Source organism: Thamnophis sirtalis, unplaced genomic scaffold, assembly GCF_051295495.1.
Source record: "Thamnophis sirtalis isolate CommonGarterSnake01/CBP01778 unplaced genomic scaffold, rThaSir2_p1.2 scaffold_4, whole genome shotgun sequence".
Lineage (NCBI taxonomy): Eukaryota > Metazoa > Chordata > Lepidosauria > Squamata > Natricidae > Thamnophis > Thamnophis sirtalis.
The window spans coordinates 99,127,953-99,144,019 of NW_028261384.1; the positions used below are offsets into that span (position 1 = coordinate 99,127,953).

The 16,067-nt window shown below is 37.3% G+C and overlaps 1 protein-coding gene and 1 pseudogene across 8 annotated transcripts in view; one reads left to right on the top strand and one right to left on the bottom strand.

Annotated features, from left to right (window-relative positions):
• Window positions 1-16,067, top strand: part of SRCIN1 (SRC kinase signaling inhibitor 1) — a 309,886-nt gene that overhangs the window by 158,845 nt on the left and 134,974 nt on the right. For all 8 annotated transcript variants that reach the window (XM_087713548.1, XM_087713550.1, XM_087713547.1 and 5 more), the window contains one exon: window positions 13,958-14,241. In XM_087713548.1, the coding sequence (XP_087569674.1) occupies window positions 13,981-14,241 (261 nt within the window). In that variant the 5' untranslated portion in view covers window positions 13,958-13,980. The remainder of the gene's footprint in view (window positions 1-13,957; window positions 14,242-16,067) is intronic.
• LOC148045995 (NADH dehydrogenase [ubiquinone] 1 alpha subcomplex subunit 2 pseudogene) lies at window positions 9,548-11,690 on the bottom strand (annotated as a pseudogene).

Genomic DNA, 16,067 nt, shown 5'->3' on the forward strand with positions numbered 1-16,067 from the left:
GTAACCAGGGAGAGAAATTGACTTCAAAGCACTAAGAGTTTATTACATGTTTCCTATACACAAATTGCTGCTAGATAAGGGTCAATGAAATTAAGGGGGAGGTAGGGGTTAGGGTTGACTGATCACATGTTTATCCTTACCTCAGGCTCAACCTGCCCATCTTCTATAACAACGGGCATGTTTAATCTGGTGAATCTATATAATTTAGGAGCTGAGTTGGACTGAAAGTGTACAGATAGAACAATGCTTCTCATTTCCTTTTTTTTAAATTACCATTAAACTTTGGGTTCATCTTTCCCCTTGATGTATTCTATGTGGTTGAGGCAAATAAATTCTCCCTACTAGAATAAAAATGAAATTATAACTATTTTAGAACCCATAAAAAGTTTGTGTTTGTTCCTTCCACCCATCCATTCTGGCATGTTAGCATTTGCCCATCCCACCTTCCTGCTTTAGCAATATTAAAGATGGATGCCTGGTTTGTAGGAAGACAAACACTAAGTATACTTTTAGACTAAGAAATTTGTAGATATGTGATATAAGCAAGTTGTTGTTTTGTTTATCTTTCCAGTTCTTAAATCCCATAATTTAATAGGGATTTTTTTTTCATTGCTCAAATGATCCATTTAATAATTACCACAAGGATTTTCAACTGAGTCCACAGACATCCTGCATATCAATAAATCCCCTCTAATGACCAGTTTTGCTCCTGTGGTAAATAGCAGAGCCGCCATAATTTATCAAGTTGAAGGGTGGTTATCCTACTCTTAAAAACCATCCTATAATTTGAACCTTAGTGCACAAGAGCCATTTCAGAATGTGGCAGAGATTCTAAGGCACCCACCTTTGGGATATAATAGAGATATAAGAACAAAGACAATATTATTTGTTTGTTTGTATTCTGCCTTTATTATTTTTTCAAATAACTCAAGGCAACAAATATGTCTAATATACAATCCTCCTCCTATTTTCCCTACAACAACAATATAAAAGAGAGAGAATGACTGAACCAAGGTCATCCAGCTGTTTTTAATGGCTAAGGTGGGACTAGCAGTGGTAGGTTAACCGCCCTAAGTCTCTCGAGAGTGGGCGGCATACAAATCCTAATAAACAGTAAACAGGTTGCTACCGGTTTAGCCCGGTTTGGCCAAACCAGTAGTGGAATTCAGGCCTAGGTCACAGAACTGGCAGCAATCCAGGCCTGCTACACCCCTGAACCTGTTCCCTTGCTGCCACTTGGCTGCCACCATTTTGAATTTTAGTGACTGAGCATTCACAGTTTACTGCAAATTGTGTGTGTGCGTGTGTGTCCGTGTGCACGCACATTGCACATGGGTTGCAAACCGGTACTAACACTGGCAGCAACCCACCCCTAGGGACTAGGTCTCCCAATTTCTAGCCTGGTACCTTATTGAAAGCCATTCATTAAATATGGCACCGATGAAGAGATAATGGTTAGCGTTAGAGTGGTGGTGGATGAATATCAAAGTCAGAAAGCTTTCTTGAAATAAGCTTTCTTTGAGATGTTGTAGTATATGGGATTATTTTATTACTCTTCCACAGAGATATCCCAAAGGTGCTTTTTCAAGAGGCAACCAGACTTTCTGGTTGCTTCTTGAAAAAGCACCTTTGGGACAACCATGACCTGGATGACTGAGAATCTCCACAGATATCTTCCACAGAGAAAATTCAGAAGCCTACAGAAGCATTGATATGATGGTTTCTTTGGAAAACTACATGGCTTTCTTCTTATAATTGTAATGCCACTTTTAATTGTCTTGTTGTGTTTTCCTACTATTTTTTCCATTTTTTTCTCTTTATCTTACAAAAATCCATTAAGGAAGAAAAGATGTAATTCATCTATTTTTTAAAGGCCTATCAGTTAAAATATAATGTGCAGCTTGTTTTGGTACAACAATTTTGTGCAAGGGGCTATTAAAAATAGGTGTTTGAAGAATAATTATTCTTTAATACTGTATGGTGTATACATGTGAGTGTATGAGAATGAAAATAAAATATACTAAAAGTGTTAAAAAAAAAAAGAAAAGCCAGGCAGCACCATGTGAGCTGGCCCAAGATAGAAAACTAAGTGCCAGCTTTGAATGGAACCTGGCAGAAGCCGTTTCTCTATTCCTCAATTGCCACACAGAGAGGGGAAGGGGAGGAGGATGAAATGCATTGCTAGACACAAGAGAACTTTCTCATAGAAGCCATAGAAGTCACCTCTACAGGTGGTGGATAGAGACAGGGAGGAGTGCCTGGAGAGCCCCCCAATTAATCTAATTGGCCAACGTAACCTGTGACCTTCGGAGATGGAGTTATTTCCTATTATACTGAAACCACAGGAAACATTTAGAGATGGTTTTCCATTTGATTGTGCCAATATGATGTACCCAATAAAGAAGTTCTTAGAGGAAAAAAAATAGGTGTTTGAGACATACTGAGGAGCAATGTTGGATATGTAATTACCTTTTAGTTCATACCACCTTTCAATAACTTCTCAAGTCCACAAATAAGTAAAACAAAAATGCAATAAAACAATCATCAATAAAACTGCTAAACAAAATAGAATCAATTAAACAAAAATCAAAACTATTAAAATTCAGCTGATGGACAAATTGAAAAATCTACGTCTTTGACAAAGAAAAATCTTTATTATTCTATTGTGAAATGGATGTTCATTGTGAACTGGGCAGCTCTCAATACATCCATTTAAATACATCCATTTAAAATTCAGTAACAAGTGTGTACCAAAAAACAACAAAAACATGTTGCAGCATCTTAAACATTCAGTAGCATTAGCTTTTGTTGACTAAGCCCTTTATGGCAGTTAGACAAACATGCCATAATAAATCTGTTGAGAATTTTAGGGCCCAAAAGACCCTCTGTTGTTTCTGTTGCAACAAACTGACATAACTACTCTTCCGAAAGCATAAAAGTGTATGCTAGGAAAGGCTGTCCATGGAACACATTCAGGCAGGCCACGGATTTCCGTAAAAAATTCTCCCACTTCAGCCTGACCTCAGATTGCCCTTAAGAAGGCTCTGGAGGGGGGAACTAATGGGAATCCAATATCAGAAAATCCGGAATTTCTCTCCTCTTGATCTGAACTTCACTGCCCAAGAACAAGTTTCTTTGCCTTGAGTCTTTCCCACACTACTGTGGAGTCCATTAAGGTGCTTTGTAGCTTTGTTCCACATACTTGTAACAAGAGACAGAAGTGAGAACAATCCTACTATATCTGCACTTATTGTTATGCATGTTGTAGACTATCTTTCTTTAATGTAATGCTTTCCAGCTATTTTGGATTCCACAGACAAAGGCTAAGTATTTAGAAAAATGCTTAGACTTAAAATCCAGCATATCTGGAGGACACCAAGTTAAGGAAGACTATACTTGACCATGTAGAAAGCATTCCTGGCTCACCCTCCTTTCACATCACATTTGATCTCATTTTAAGAACCAGTGTGATATAGAAGTTAAAATGTTCAAAAGGACCGTGGAATCCCATTAGAGTGTGGAACTGACTGTAGGGCATTTTCTGTCCATTAGTCAGTCAGTCAGTCAGTCAGTCAGTCAGTCAGTCAGTCAGTCAGTCAGTCTGTCTGTCTGTCTGTCTTTCTTACCTACCTACCTACCTACCTACCTATCTACCTACCTACCTACCTACTTACTTACTTACTTACTTACTTACTTACTTGCTGGAATCAAATAAGGGACTATCTCCAGACCTATTGAGTTGAGCTCCCCAAGAAAATGGGATATAAATGAAATTAAACAAAATAGATAGGTCAGTAAATGCATGCTTCCGCTGCTTCTTTGTGTTGCTTGTCTTTTGTAACTATTTATACCTCTCAGTTCCGAGGCTTACTTTACACCTCACAGCATTTTTCTTTTTATGTTTTTAATGAACATTTCTAAATTAAGAGTTCCTAAATGTCTGAATTAAAACATTTCACTGTTACACCTGAAAAAGTTTGTTTGGAGTGTAAAACTTGGGCACAAAATAGACCTGATGTTATATGAATGAATGCATTAAATGACATCAGATTTTTCCCCCTTCCAACAATAGCAACTCCTGAGATGTGAGAGCATAGTGTTCAAGGCTAATGGCCAATGTTCTCCTTCCCCCATGTCACATCTCTAGTAAAAATCACACTCCCCCACTATGATTTAACTGTGGGAGGGAAATTTCCATTGATATCAGTGGGTACCTTCTTTCATGCTAAATATTTAGTTATTTGAAGGGCAGAATTTTAAAAAACCTCCCATTTTTCTTCATCCTTTTGAATTTGTTTTTCATTTGTGTTTTCTCATCCGCTTAATGAAAAGACATGGTAGAAGTTTATTAATCAGGAAAGAAGTGAAACATGATATCATGCAATGATGCAGCAAAGAGTTTCCTCTTTGTCAGTGATTTTTGTCCACAATAGCATTTCTCTACTTTCTTTATTATTATTTTTTCACATATTAAGAGATTATTTTGTGAAAGACAAAATAAAAGTAGAATTGTAAATGAGTGCTGGCAAAGACTGGAGAATTTTTAAAATTCTTTTTCAGCTATGAATTTCTAGATGACTTTGGGCAAGGCAGATTGTTATAAAGTAAAATCATTAACTCATAGCTAGAACCATGAAGTAAAATTGACAACATTTTAGCCAATTCCATACCCTCTTCTCTGTATGAGAAGATCATTTTCAGGGAATTGATTAAGCTTGTCAGTAGGATGATAGTTGGACAGACACTTAGGCAGTACAATGTATGTGGGAGTATATTGTATATGACATACTTTTGTATATGCAGTAGAGTGATGAATGGTGGTATGGGGGGAAGAGAGATTACAGCTTGGAGCCAGAGCTGAATTTAGATGTAGCGAGGTCCTAAGCTAAGGAATGCTCTAGCGACCCTATTTGGCAAATGCAACAGAGAATAAGGCTGTGTGACATCTAAAATTGGCAAGAATGGCAAATAGGATGCATAATAAATCCATCTCAAAAAGAGGAAGGGTCATCTTTCAACAGAAGGTATTGATGCATGCAGAAGTGTATCTTAATATTGAGATTCACGTAAGTCCTGTAGAAGAACTTAGTTTACTTTCATGGATATAACAACAGTATAACAAATGAAAACAATCTAAAATTTTTGAGAAGTCTCTTCAGATTGTGAGTGCCTAAACCTGCTCAGTTTATGCTTAAATCTGGCTCCGCTTAGAGCCATGTTCTTTGGCTTCATTGAAAGACCTCCGATCGACCCCTCTCCAAATAATGCTCTACATAAACCCTGCCTTTGAGGGACTGATGGAACATACTTTAACATTGATAGAAGTGAATGTTGTAGCTCAGAGTTGAACTGTGGGATCCCTGGTGCTCTCTGGCAAAAATACCTCCTCACCCAGCAATCAACACCCAGTTGAATACAGATTAACACCGAGATCAGCACTAGACCAACAATCAAGAAGCAAACAGTACCCCAAATCAAGAAACCACTAATTCAGACAAACAAGCTAAACAACAGCCCAATCAAGGAACCACCACTTTCTTTAACACTGACAAGGCAAGCCGTAGTGTAAAGAAACAGAGCTGTGAAAGAAGATAAACACAGTTATGTTGAAAATAGAACTTTCAAAGAGACAGAAAACAGACATTTTTGGAACAGCAGAAAGATAGTAATATTGCAAGCTTAGTAACATTGAGCCTGCCACTTCAAACAAAAAAAGCAAACAAACGAATAATGTGCCATAGTAGAATCTGCTATTTTCAGTATGCAGATAGATTTAGAATAATGGTTAAATCCTAGGCAAAATTGCCTAAGATGTATAACTTTGTTATGAAGTAGGATGATATGCCTAACTGTGTCCTCTGTAATTTTTTACACATAACATTTCAACGAAAAGAACACTTAGCATGAAGATGATTTTATTATTAAAGAAACCTTATTCTTCAGTGCAGTCAAGCAGATCTCCAATATTTTCTACTGTCCTGTTGAATTGGAGAGGGTGCTTGACCCTTCCTTCTCCCCCATATGATGGAGGTAAAGAGGTTGTTTTTTCTGTGCCAATTTGTGAGCCTTAGTCTCACTAGTACTTATTGCAGCTCTAGCTAAAGTTCTCTATTAGAGCAAGTGGATATTTTTGCAAATGGCTATTTTGACACTGAGCTAGTGCTATTCTTAGGAGATGAAATCAACAAGCTAGAAATAGGATCTTGTGGATTTTGTGACATTCAAACATTTGCAAAGTATGTAAAATCACTGACAATATATTGAATAGATTTGAAGTTATAGTAATTGTTGCAATAATCTGCTTGGTCAAGTTCTGTGGTTATCATTTATAGCTAGTTGCACTACATGTACATAGACACATTTATTGCACAAACATTACATTAAATCATGGTTTTATTAACTGTGATTAATTGAATAAACCATAATTGGTATGGCTCATTTATCACTATTATTATTTAAAAAATTGCAAATTACAGTAGCAAGATGCACAGGACACAAACAACCATAAAACTGCTTCCACCTGGTCTCACAGCAGGCCTGGTTGATAAAGATACTAGAATGGTTCATGCAAACACAAAGAGGGATTGGGGGAGGGGGCAGAAAGGAGAGAAAGAGGGAGCTATTAAATAAATTCAAATTTGAATAATAAATAAATAAAATAATAAATTTAAAAAGATTTAGGCAGAAACCCTAAAATCTTGGGAGCTTGGGGAATCTTGTATTTTTAAAGGCTATAGGCATCACCTGAAGTCAAGGGTCACAGTATTTGCAAGCACAATACTGCAAACCCTGAGCCTATATCCATGATGCGAACCTATGGCATGCATGTCACTGATGGCACCAGAACCATATTTGCTGGCACACCAGTCATCAGTTCTGGCATGCCAGCTGATTTTCAGCCTTCTGGAGGGCCGGGGGAGGCTATTTTTGCCTCCCCAGGCTTCAGGAAAGCCTCCGGAGCCTGTGAGGCCATGCGCACATGCGTGGGTGGGTGGCCATGGGTACATGCGCAGGTGGGTGGGGAGGATTGAATTGGTGTGGGCACATGTGCATGCATGATAGCATGCAAGCACACAATTTTGGCATGCCATAAGAAAAAGGTTCACCATCATTGAATGTCTTTCAACCTTTCACGCATGATATGGAGGTCCACATTAAAGAAAACGTTGGGAACTGTTCACTTAGTGCTGTCTGGGAACTAGATCATACACTGTTGAAACTGCTTTATTTGAAAGCTACTAACTCATAATTTTTTATTCAGGTTATTAAAGCAAACAATCAAAAATTTACCTTTCTTAAAGTTGCAGTCCTGTTTTGCATAAGCTGAGCCAATGGACGCCAGGGAGGATTCTATTCAGTATGCATTTTTAAGTAAATCAATATAACTATTACTTTCTATTTTAACAAACAGATCATAAAACAGTGATTCTGGCTATTGCTTTTCTGTGTATTTTTCTATAACTGGGTAAGGAAATGTCAAAAATGGACTCAATAAAGTCCTGAATCAGTGGAAAAAAATTGCTTTGACTATTTCTTAAGAATCATTATCTGTAATGTGATGAATAAAAATATATGTGCTATATCAGTTAAAAGTATGAAGAATATCAGGACTTGGCAAGAATTGCACAAGCAGAATGGCTCAAGGACCAATATTGTTCCCCAACATCTTTGAAATTCAACAGCAATATTATTATTTTTACTAATATTTTATTATTATTTTATTGATTGATTGATGGGGAAATGTTGACCTATTATTCAGATTTAAAAAAAAGATTTTAAGGGAGAGCCATTGACACTGCAAGCTTTTATTCCCCATCTTTAAAACCAGCATTTTTCTTGCACATAGTTTTGTTCTAAGAAGCTATTTTTTCTCATCATTACCCCTATTCTCCCTCCCCCTCTGTCATTTTCAATAAAATAGATCAGAAATTTTAGCTACTTCTCTTAACATACCGAGATTAGTAAGCAGTGATTTAGTATGTCTGCCAGTAGTCTGCCAATTATTTAATAAAATACAGTCTAGCAACATGTGTGAACAGATTATTGTTTCTTAGACTTGCTGGAGATGCTTGATCACAACTTCTGTTCTTCATGCACCCCAAAGACATAAATTGATCATGCAAACATGACTCTGTGTCCCTGTGGACTGGTCTCTTTCCATATTACTGTCCTTGTACAGGGCAAGGAGGTCATAATATTATTGCTGTCAGGAAATCCTGCTTTAGAAATAATGCTGAAGTGTGGTCCTAGGACCCCCAGGGTTTGCAGACCACCTGAGTCTGCAAAATCAAAATTATTTACCAATCTATGTGGGAAATGAATAAAAAGGTAAAATCCCATCAGGCAATCATCAGAAGTGGTAGTGGAAGCAAATGCACCACTTTTAATTTTTAATATAGTAAATATTGATCAATATATCCCACATAAAGTTCTAATTTTTAAAAATAGGAAGGGATTTCAAGATAAAAGAAAGTTTAAGAAACACTGTTAAATATAATAGCAAATCTAGAAGAAAAATGTTGTTCTTGGCAGCCTGAATAGTTGTTTCTTTTAGCCAATTAAAGTATAATTATATTTTTTCATTATATTTTGAATAACATTTTGTGCTGCTGCAGGGGCATCATAATTTTTTAGGGAAAATGATCTAGCCTGTGGACTGACACCTGATTTGAAACATTCCTCAGGTTTCTATTAAGTTGAATGGTATAATTAGTAGCCATGTTTTCCAAGGTTGCAAAAATAGGTGTTAATTATTCACAATCTAACACATTTCCTTATTTCTTTAGATTTAAAAACTCCGTGAAACTGTGATGGGCATAGAAATGCCTTATTTGATAAAGAGTGAGTTTTATGCATTGCACTAAGGTAGAGATGGGGAACTATGGCCCTTTTATGACTTGTGGACTTCAACTCCATTCTGGGAGTTGAAGTCCACAAGTCATAAAAGGGCCTTAGTTTTCCACCCCTGCACTAAGGGATGGCTATATAAACTGTGGGTCACTGATCCCCCCCTTCAGTTACTCACTGCCAATAGATTTCCATGTCACCTGCTTCTCTCTGTTTTTCCTGTCACCACCGTAGTATGTAATGTTCATAAGGACAGTTCTGAATATATGGAGCACTGGGTTGGATTCAGATACCATGATAAATCTTAAACTAGAGTGATTGCATAGGTTGTGTGTTTACATAACCATGTTATATATAAGCTAACACAGTAAATGATATGATCTTTGATAGTGATGCACTTCTGTCTTCTATAAGTATATTATTTTTAAATACACATGGTGAGAAAAGAAAAGGCCCCACAACTATCCAGATAAAACTTACAAATCCTGATTACCAATGTCTCAAAAAGATGGTTATCATGACATTCTGAGAGAACAGCGGAATATTTCATAAAGCCACCTAATTCCATTTTTTTTCATTGTATATGACTTTATTTGTAGATCACAATTAATTACATGGAAATTACAAACAAATACACACACACACACACACACACACACACACTAGAATTTTAGAATCAAAGAAGAAAACAGGATCATCTTCATATTTTGCTATTAACAGCATTCTCCAAGGCTTTGGAAACTTGGTCCACATTTAGATTATTCAGTGACATACTCTTTTCTAGACCAAAGGCATATCTAGTCCAAAGCATAGGATGAACATTGGAGCACTCTCTAATCAAGATGGGGAAGTTTGGACATTCATTGAACAGCACTATGTTCAATGAAATCTCAGACTCCCTGACTAGCCGCCAAGTACTGGCAAAGGTGGGTCCGAATTTCTTTGAGATTCTGGGCAAGGCTGCCCCCAACAGCTTGCGGCGGCCGCCATGATGACCGCCAGCCCCAAAGGTCCCGCGGGAAGTGGGCCCACCTAACTCCATTTTAATTTAGTTTATTAGCATGTTGTATGAACCTTGTATGGAAGGTGGGAACCTTGGCAGGGATCTTGATTTGTTGCTGGAGGAGAGGGTGCTGAGCCAGTGGGGAGATGATGTTGGGGTTCTGCAGCTTGACAAAAGGCGGAGAAGGGGGAAAGCTCTTCTGCTGCTGAGCAACCAGAGAGAACACTTTGACTTGGGGGGTCGGCACCAGGGTTTGAGGTCTGAGGACATTGCTGTAGTGCCCAGGCCAGGCTGTGGTGTTTTGGGTTGGGCATCCAGATGCTTGGAAGGAGGACTCTGGCAAGGGAGTTCTTTGTAAGGAGGAGCCTCGATTTTTTTCTCTGGAGGAGATTGACCCAGCGCCAATGCCTGTTCGGCCAAGAAGTTGAGTGGCGACTTCACGGAGCCTCCTGCGGCATGACATAAATTTCCTTCCTTTCTTCTTCCCTTCCTCCCTTCCTTTCTTCCTCTCTCCCTCCCTCCAATCCTAGAAAGAATTCACTAAGTATTTTACATTTTGTTAAAATAACCTGAAAAAATAATTAATTTCATATTAATATACCAGACATCTTTTCAATCTTTTTACTTTGTTTCCTTTTGCATTGCAGCATCCATCAGAAGCTGGTTTCATACTTCTAGACTTGTCTCAAAGGTGCTTTAAAAAAAGCCTGGATGACTGAGAATCACCATATACATACTTATATGACTTACTTAACTGTCTTTGGATGGATATACTCTAAACATTACTATCAGACTAGCTTAATCTGACATATTTAACTCCAGACCCATTTACATTTTCAGTTATCAGAGTAGTGTCATAGCAGAGGTATTGATGTTTCATATTCTTCAAATAAATCTTATTCAATATATATTCAAAATAAAAAAAGTTGCTGCCAAACTAGAACCAATCTGTTTTGCCATGTTCTGTCCAAACAGTGGTTTCCTATTCTGTTTATAGGTTTTGCCTGAGGCCAGTGAGATATTTTGAAATTCTCATTTTCCAATGGACATTATACAATTGACAAAATCAAAGGCCTTTCTGCAATCAACAAAACATATATTTATTTCTTTTTTGGTATCCCTTGGTTTTCTCAATTATCTAACGTATATCAGTGATAATATTACTTGTTCCTCAGCCTTTTCTAAAACCAATTTGATTATCGGGCATCTCCCTTTCCATGTAATACTCTAATCTGAAACATTATTTTGCTAGTGGGAAAATAAAGGACATTTTGTGATAAACTACATACTCAAATTAATTTTCTTTGGTATGGCATTTTGATTGATTTGTCGGCCACTGGATTGTTCTCTAGATTTGCTAGTGTGGTTTGATTACAACATTTACTTATTCTTCTTCTGTAGTTTGCCCTATTTCTGATTTGACAATGATCAGAATGCTGATCTAAGATCCTTGTTCATCATTAGAGTTTCTTTAAAATAGGTAATATCTTCTAAGGTATTGTAACGGTATATGGGAATGACCCAGGGGTGAAATGCTACCGGTTTGGACCAGTTCACCTGAACCTGTAGCAAAGATACTAGCTGTTTGCCCAAACTGGTAGTAAAAAAAATGCTGCTGGTTCAGGTGAACTGTTTTTTCGGAAGATTAGCTGTGCTGATTTATGTTAACTAGAAAGCAGGAAATTCTGCTTTCTAGTTAACATAATTTCCTGCTTTCTAGCTAATCTAAATTGCATGGCCCAGCGGATTCTCCCCCTTGCTGTTCGCTTACCTTGCTGTTAGCTTACTTGCTTGCTAGGTGCGCTCGGTAGCAGGCTCCGCCCACCCACATGGATGTCATTTTGACACTGCACATGCGTGGAAGGGCCTGCCTTCCATGCGCACTCACATTGGTACCCATCAGGAGCAAAGGTAAATGGATTTTACCCCTGGAATGACCTTGTGAGACAGGGAAAGGTCCAGTTCAAGATAATAATTCAGTAAGAGGTAGCTTAGCTTGAAGCAGAAACATGGACATGGCAAAAGTCTCAGTAGGACCCTCCTTAATTTCTTGGGCTATAAAGGCAGGTGAGAAATGTGCTTTCAACTTGGAAGGTTCTGTTACTATAACTGTAAAAAAGAATTAGTTCATCTGCATGTACTTCATGTCTGGACTACCTTCTAATTTACCTTCTAAAAGTTCAGCAAACTCTTTCCTTGTTTGATATTTTTTGAAATGGTTATATCAATGAAGAAATAATTGGGTTGGCAGAAACTCATGAGTCATTCCCTGCTTTATTTCTTTTTCTAAGGCTATACTGTCTATGTTTTTCTCCTTACTATTTCCTACTTGTAAATCCAGTGTTATACCCTCAATACATCTTGTTTGCATATTCTGCCAATTTCAGATTGAATTTAGCCATGAAAGTTGTCAACCTCTTCTTCAGCTTCAATGATTGGACTATCAACCTGGATATCCATCATATTAAAGGGTTGTCCATGAAGTTTAACTGTTATTACTAGTCATTGATTGCACTGTGCCTGAGTCCTGTCTTTGATATCCTTCCTGACTATGAAAGGAATGGGTTTTTTGGGACCTTAGTAAACTGTATGAACTGACTGAAAACGTCTGATTTCAGTCCAATTTGCTGGTGCCTAAGGAATAAGTGTATAATCAATTCACTTTATATTTCACGTCTTGACTTTTCTTATGTTCATTTTCCTTATATTTTATATCCACAATCTATTTCTATTGGTTCACATTTTTTAACTTCATAGAAGCAATATCAACTAGACATCCCAAAGGCTTTAATCTAGATGCATCATAAATACTATTAATATTCTGAAAGACCTCAGCTCTTCCTCACTATCACATTGAATGCCATTCACATTGAGGGGCCCATTAATCAGCACAATGTCATCAATCACTTTCCCTCTCTTGCTCTCTCTTTTTAATCTGTGCGGTTTTCTTAGTAAAATACAATCGTGGTTTACTTTTGCCTTTCCCCACATTATAGCATTGTCACTAAAGCAATCATCTATCTACAAATCTCCAATACCTTTTTATATCACCACTATGATTATAGAGGCTGTTTATTTCAGCGGGGAAGTTGAGATGACGGGTGAGACAATTCTTTATATCTGGCTAGCTTATGAGGCTTATGAATCCCCTCCCCATTGGTATGAGTAAAAATATTTGGGATAGAAATGTGGGTGTTTGAGGGCCTAGAAAACTGAATAATTGCTCCCTTTGAAGAAGCAGGTATTAAAGTCCAGTGTTTCTGTTTTAAGAAATTATGTATTTCTTTACTTCAGAAGTAAAGAAATAGTAGTACTATTGTACTGTAGTACTCCTTATAACCTCCTTTCCTATAACTAATCTGAATTTTGTTTGTGTTTTTTTCAGTTTTTTCTTTCTGTATTTGCTGTTTCAGAAAATTTGTCTGTCTTTGTCAACTTCCTACCTCTTCTGCAGAGAAGGGGTACTTGGGCCGTCATCCTCTATTAAGGTCTTTTGACCATTTATGTTTTAATTTTAGCTCCTTTGGAGCAGTTTTGATGTCTTTGTGATCCCCCCAGTACTTGTCTTGCTGTTATTGTCTTGTCTTTTTCAAGGATGACGGCCTTTTCTGCCCCTATTCCCACAAACATTTTCTCCCTTTAATCCTAGAAATTTCCTGGAAATCACTTTGGGGTCAAAAGTGAGGAACCCTTTGTTCCTCAATTTCTAATCTGTTTTGGCCAAAACCTAAAATCTGCAAAAACCTAAAATCTGCCCATGACTTTAAAAGTCAGAAATGTATTTGACTTTGTGCAGAAGCTGCCTCTGCATCTTGGAATGAGAATGAAAAATCAAATATTTTTGGGTGAGATAGTTGGTTACTTACCAAAATGAAAATCACGTGAGCAGCTAGTTGGCCTTATTTCTGGCTTGCCCTATCCAGAATTGGGAGTGAGGGTCTAATATAATGGAAACTCGATTTAAGCCCATGATTGATTTTTCATCTCTTACCCTTACTAAATTTCTCCCATCAAACATCCCTAATTCCTTTTCTTTACTATTGAGATAAGTGGAAAGACACCCTGACTCCCTCTCTGCTTTCCTTCCCTCCTCCAAAATTTGCGTAGATCCTGAGAGGACTAGCGCCCACATGATCTCAGCAGATGATGCAGAATATCCACGGGAATACCGCACCCTGGGCAACGGCACACGTCGCTTCTCCAACGTAGGGTTGGTGCACACCTCAGAACGTCGTCATACTGTCATTGCTGCCCAGAGTCTAGAAGCCCTCACGGGGCTCCAGAAGTCTGAGATGGAACGCAAGAGGGATGCATTCATGGACCACTTAAAGAACAAATACCCACAGCATGCCTTAGCAATTCGAGGACAACAGGACAGGATCCGGGATCAGGTAAGAGCAGCTTTTCTCTATCACAAAATTACTTTTCTCTTGACAACAATAGGACTTAATCCAGTCCAGACAGATTTGCAAATAATGTTTTCCTAGTGTTTCTCGACAATTTTAAAATGTGTGGACCTCAGTTCCCAGAATTCCCAAGGCTGCATGCCAAGACTAAGAAACATTGTCCTAGACCAGACCAAACCGGAAATGTTATCTGGATGCTTTCTTGTATATACAGCGTTCCTCTTTCCTTAAAACCCAAGTTTATTGAGATGTGCTTCTGACAATGATGTGAAATGATGTTTTTTTTTTAACCCAATGATTAAGGTTCCAGTCGCTTCACTTCCACACGTTATCTATATACAGGCAGTCCTCGACTTACAAAAGTTCATTTAGTGGCCAATCGAAGTTACAATGGCACTGAAAAAAGTGATTTAAGATCATTTTTCATGCTTATGACCATTGAAGCATTCCCATGGTCATGTGATTTACATTTGGATGCTTGACAACTGACTCACTTTTATAACAATTGCAGTGTCTCGGGGTCACGTGATCTCCTTTTAGATCCTCTGACAAGCAAAGTCAATGGGGAAACCAGATTCACTTAACAACTGTGTTACTAGTTTAACAACTACAGTGATTCACTTAACAAATGTGGCATGAAAGTCATAAAATATGACAAAATTCACTTAACAAATTTATCACTTGACAACATAAAAGTCAAGCTCAGCTCAATTGTGGTTGTAAATTGAGGACTAACTGTATTACAAATTTAAGTATATTACAGGTTAGTGTATTCTTAAGAACATATATCATAATTTAATAAAGGCATTGTCAATATTTAATAATTTTGAAGTATCATGAAATTATGATTTCCCAGATTTTTTTTAAAAAAGAAATTACTGAGACTGATTATTTCAGAAATTTTCAAACTGGAAGTATTAGGTATATTTCCTCATTTTAGTCTTTATTTGGAACATTTTATGTTCCACGATTATTATTTTTGATTTTTAATCACACTATTGTTATACCTTTGCTAATAGTTGCAAAGGGTTTTTTTCTCACCATGGGCCAAGAGCAAATTGGGGGCTAAGACACATTTTCCCCAATGTTCTCCAGGTTTAAAGAAAAATTGGTCTTTGCAGTCAGAACTGCAGAGGTAATCCTTTAGCTCAATAGATTATCCTAAATTTGAAACTAGATTCTAAATACTGAAATGTAAAATTTTAAGATGTTTTTTAAGATATTCTATCATATGTTTTATTTGGAGATGATTTAGTAAGGACTCCAGTTTCAGTTAACTTTGGGGAAGTTTTCTCATGATTCCAGTAGTAATATTTTTTCCCTTTATGGAGATTCTCCCTCTTTCAGGAATTGGTCTCTGTGTTCTTAAATGTCCAAATCCATGTACTGCAAGGTGATCTTTAAAAATGATAATCCTTTTGGCCTTTCATGTTCATGTTTAACTAAGATTAAATTAGGCTATTGGAAGATTAAATTTAGAAGATTAAATTGGGCAATTCTGTTCTGGATTCACACAACTTTTGGCAAGATTTACAACTGATTTACAAGATTTATGTTTGGGAATAATTTGTTTTTCAAATTTCTAGGCCAAGGGATCTCTAAAACTTGCTTTGCCCTCTTAACAATTATCAAAATTACTTCCCTAATTGCTTTTGTTCTAGGATTTATAGTTTGATTGTGTTCTAGAGAAAACAAATATTTTGTGGATGAAGATTAACAGGCTATGGAAAGCTAGGAAACCCACCTAAATCCTTGCTTCCTATCTATCTAAGCCCAGTGCCAGCTGCCCTGGTTCAGCAGGGAGCCATAAG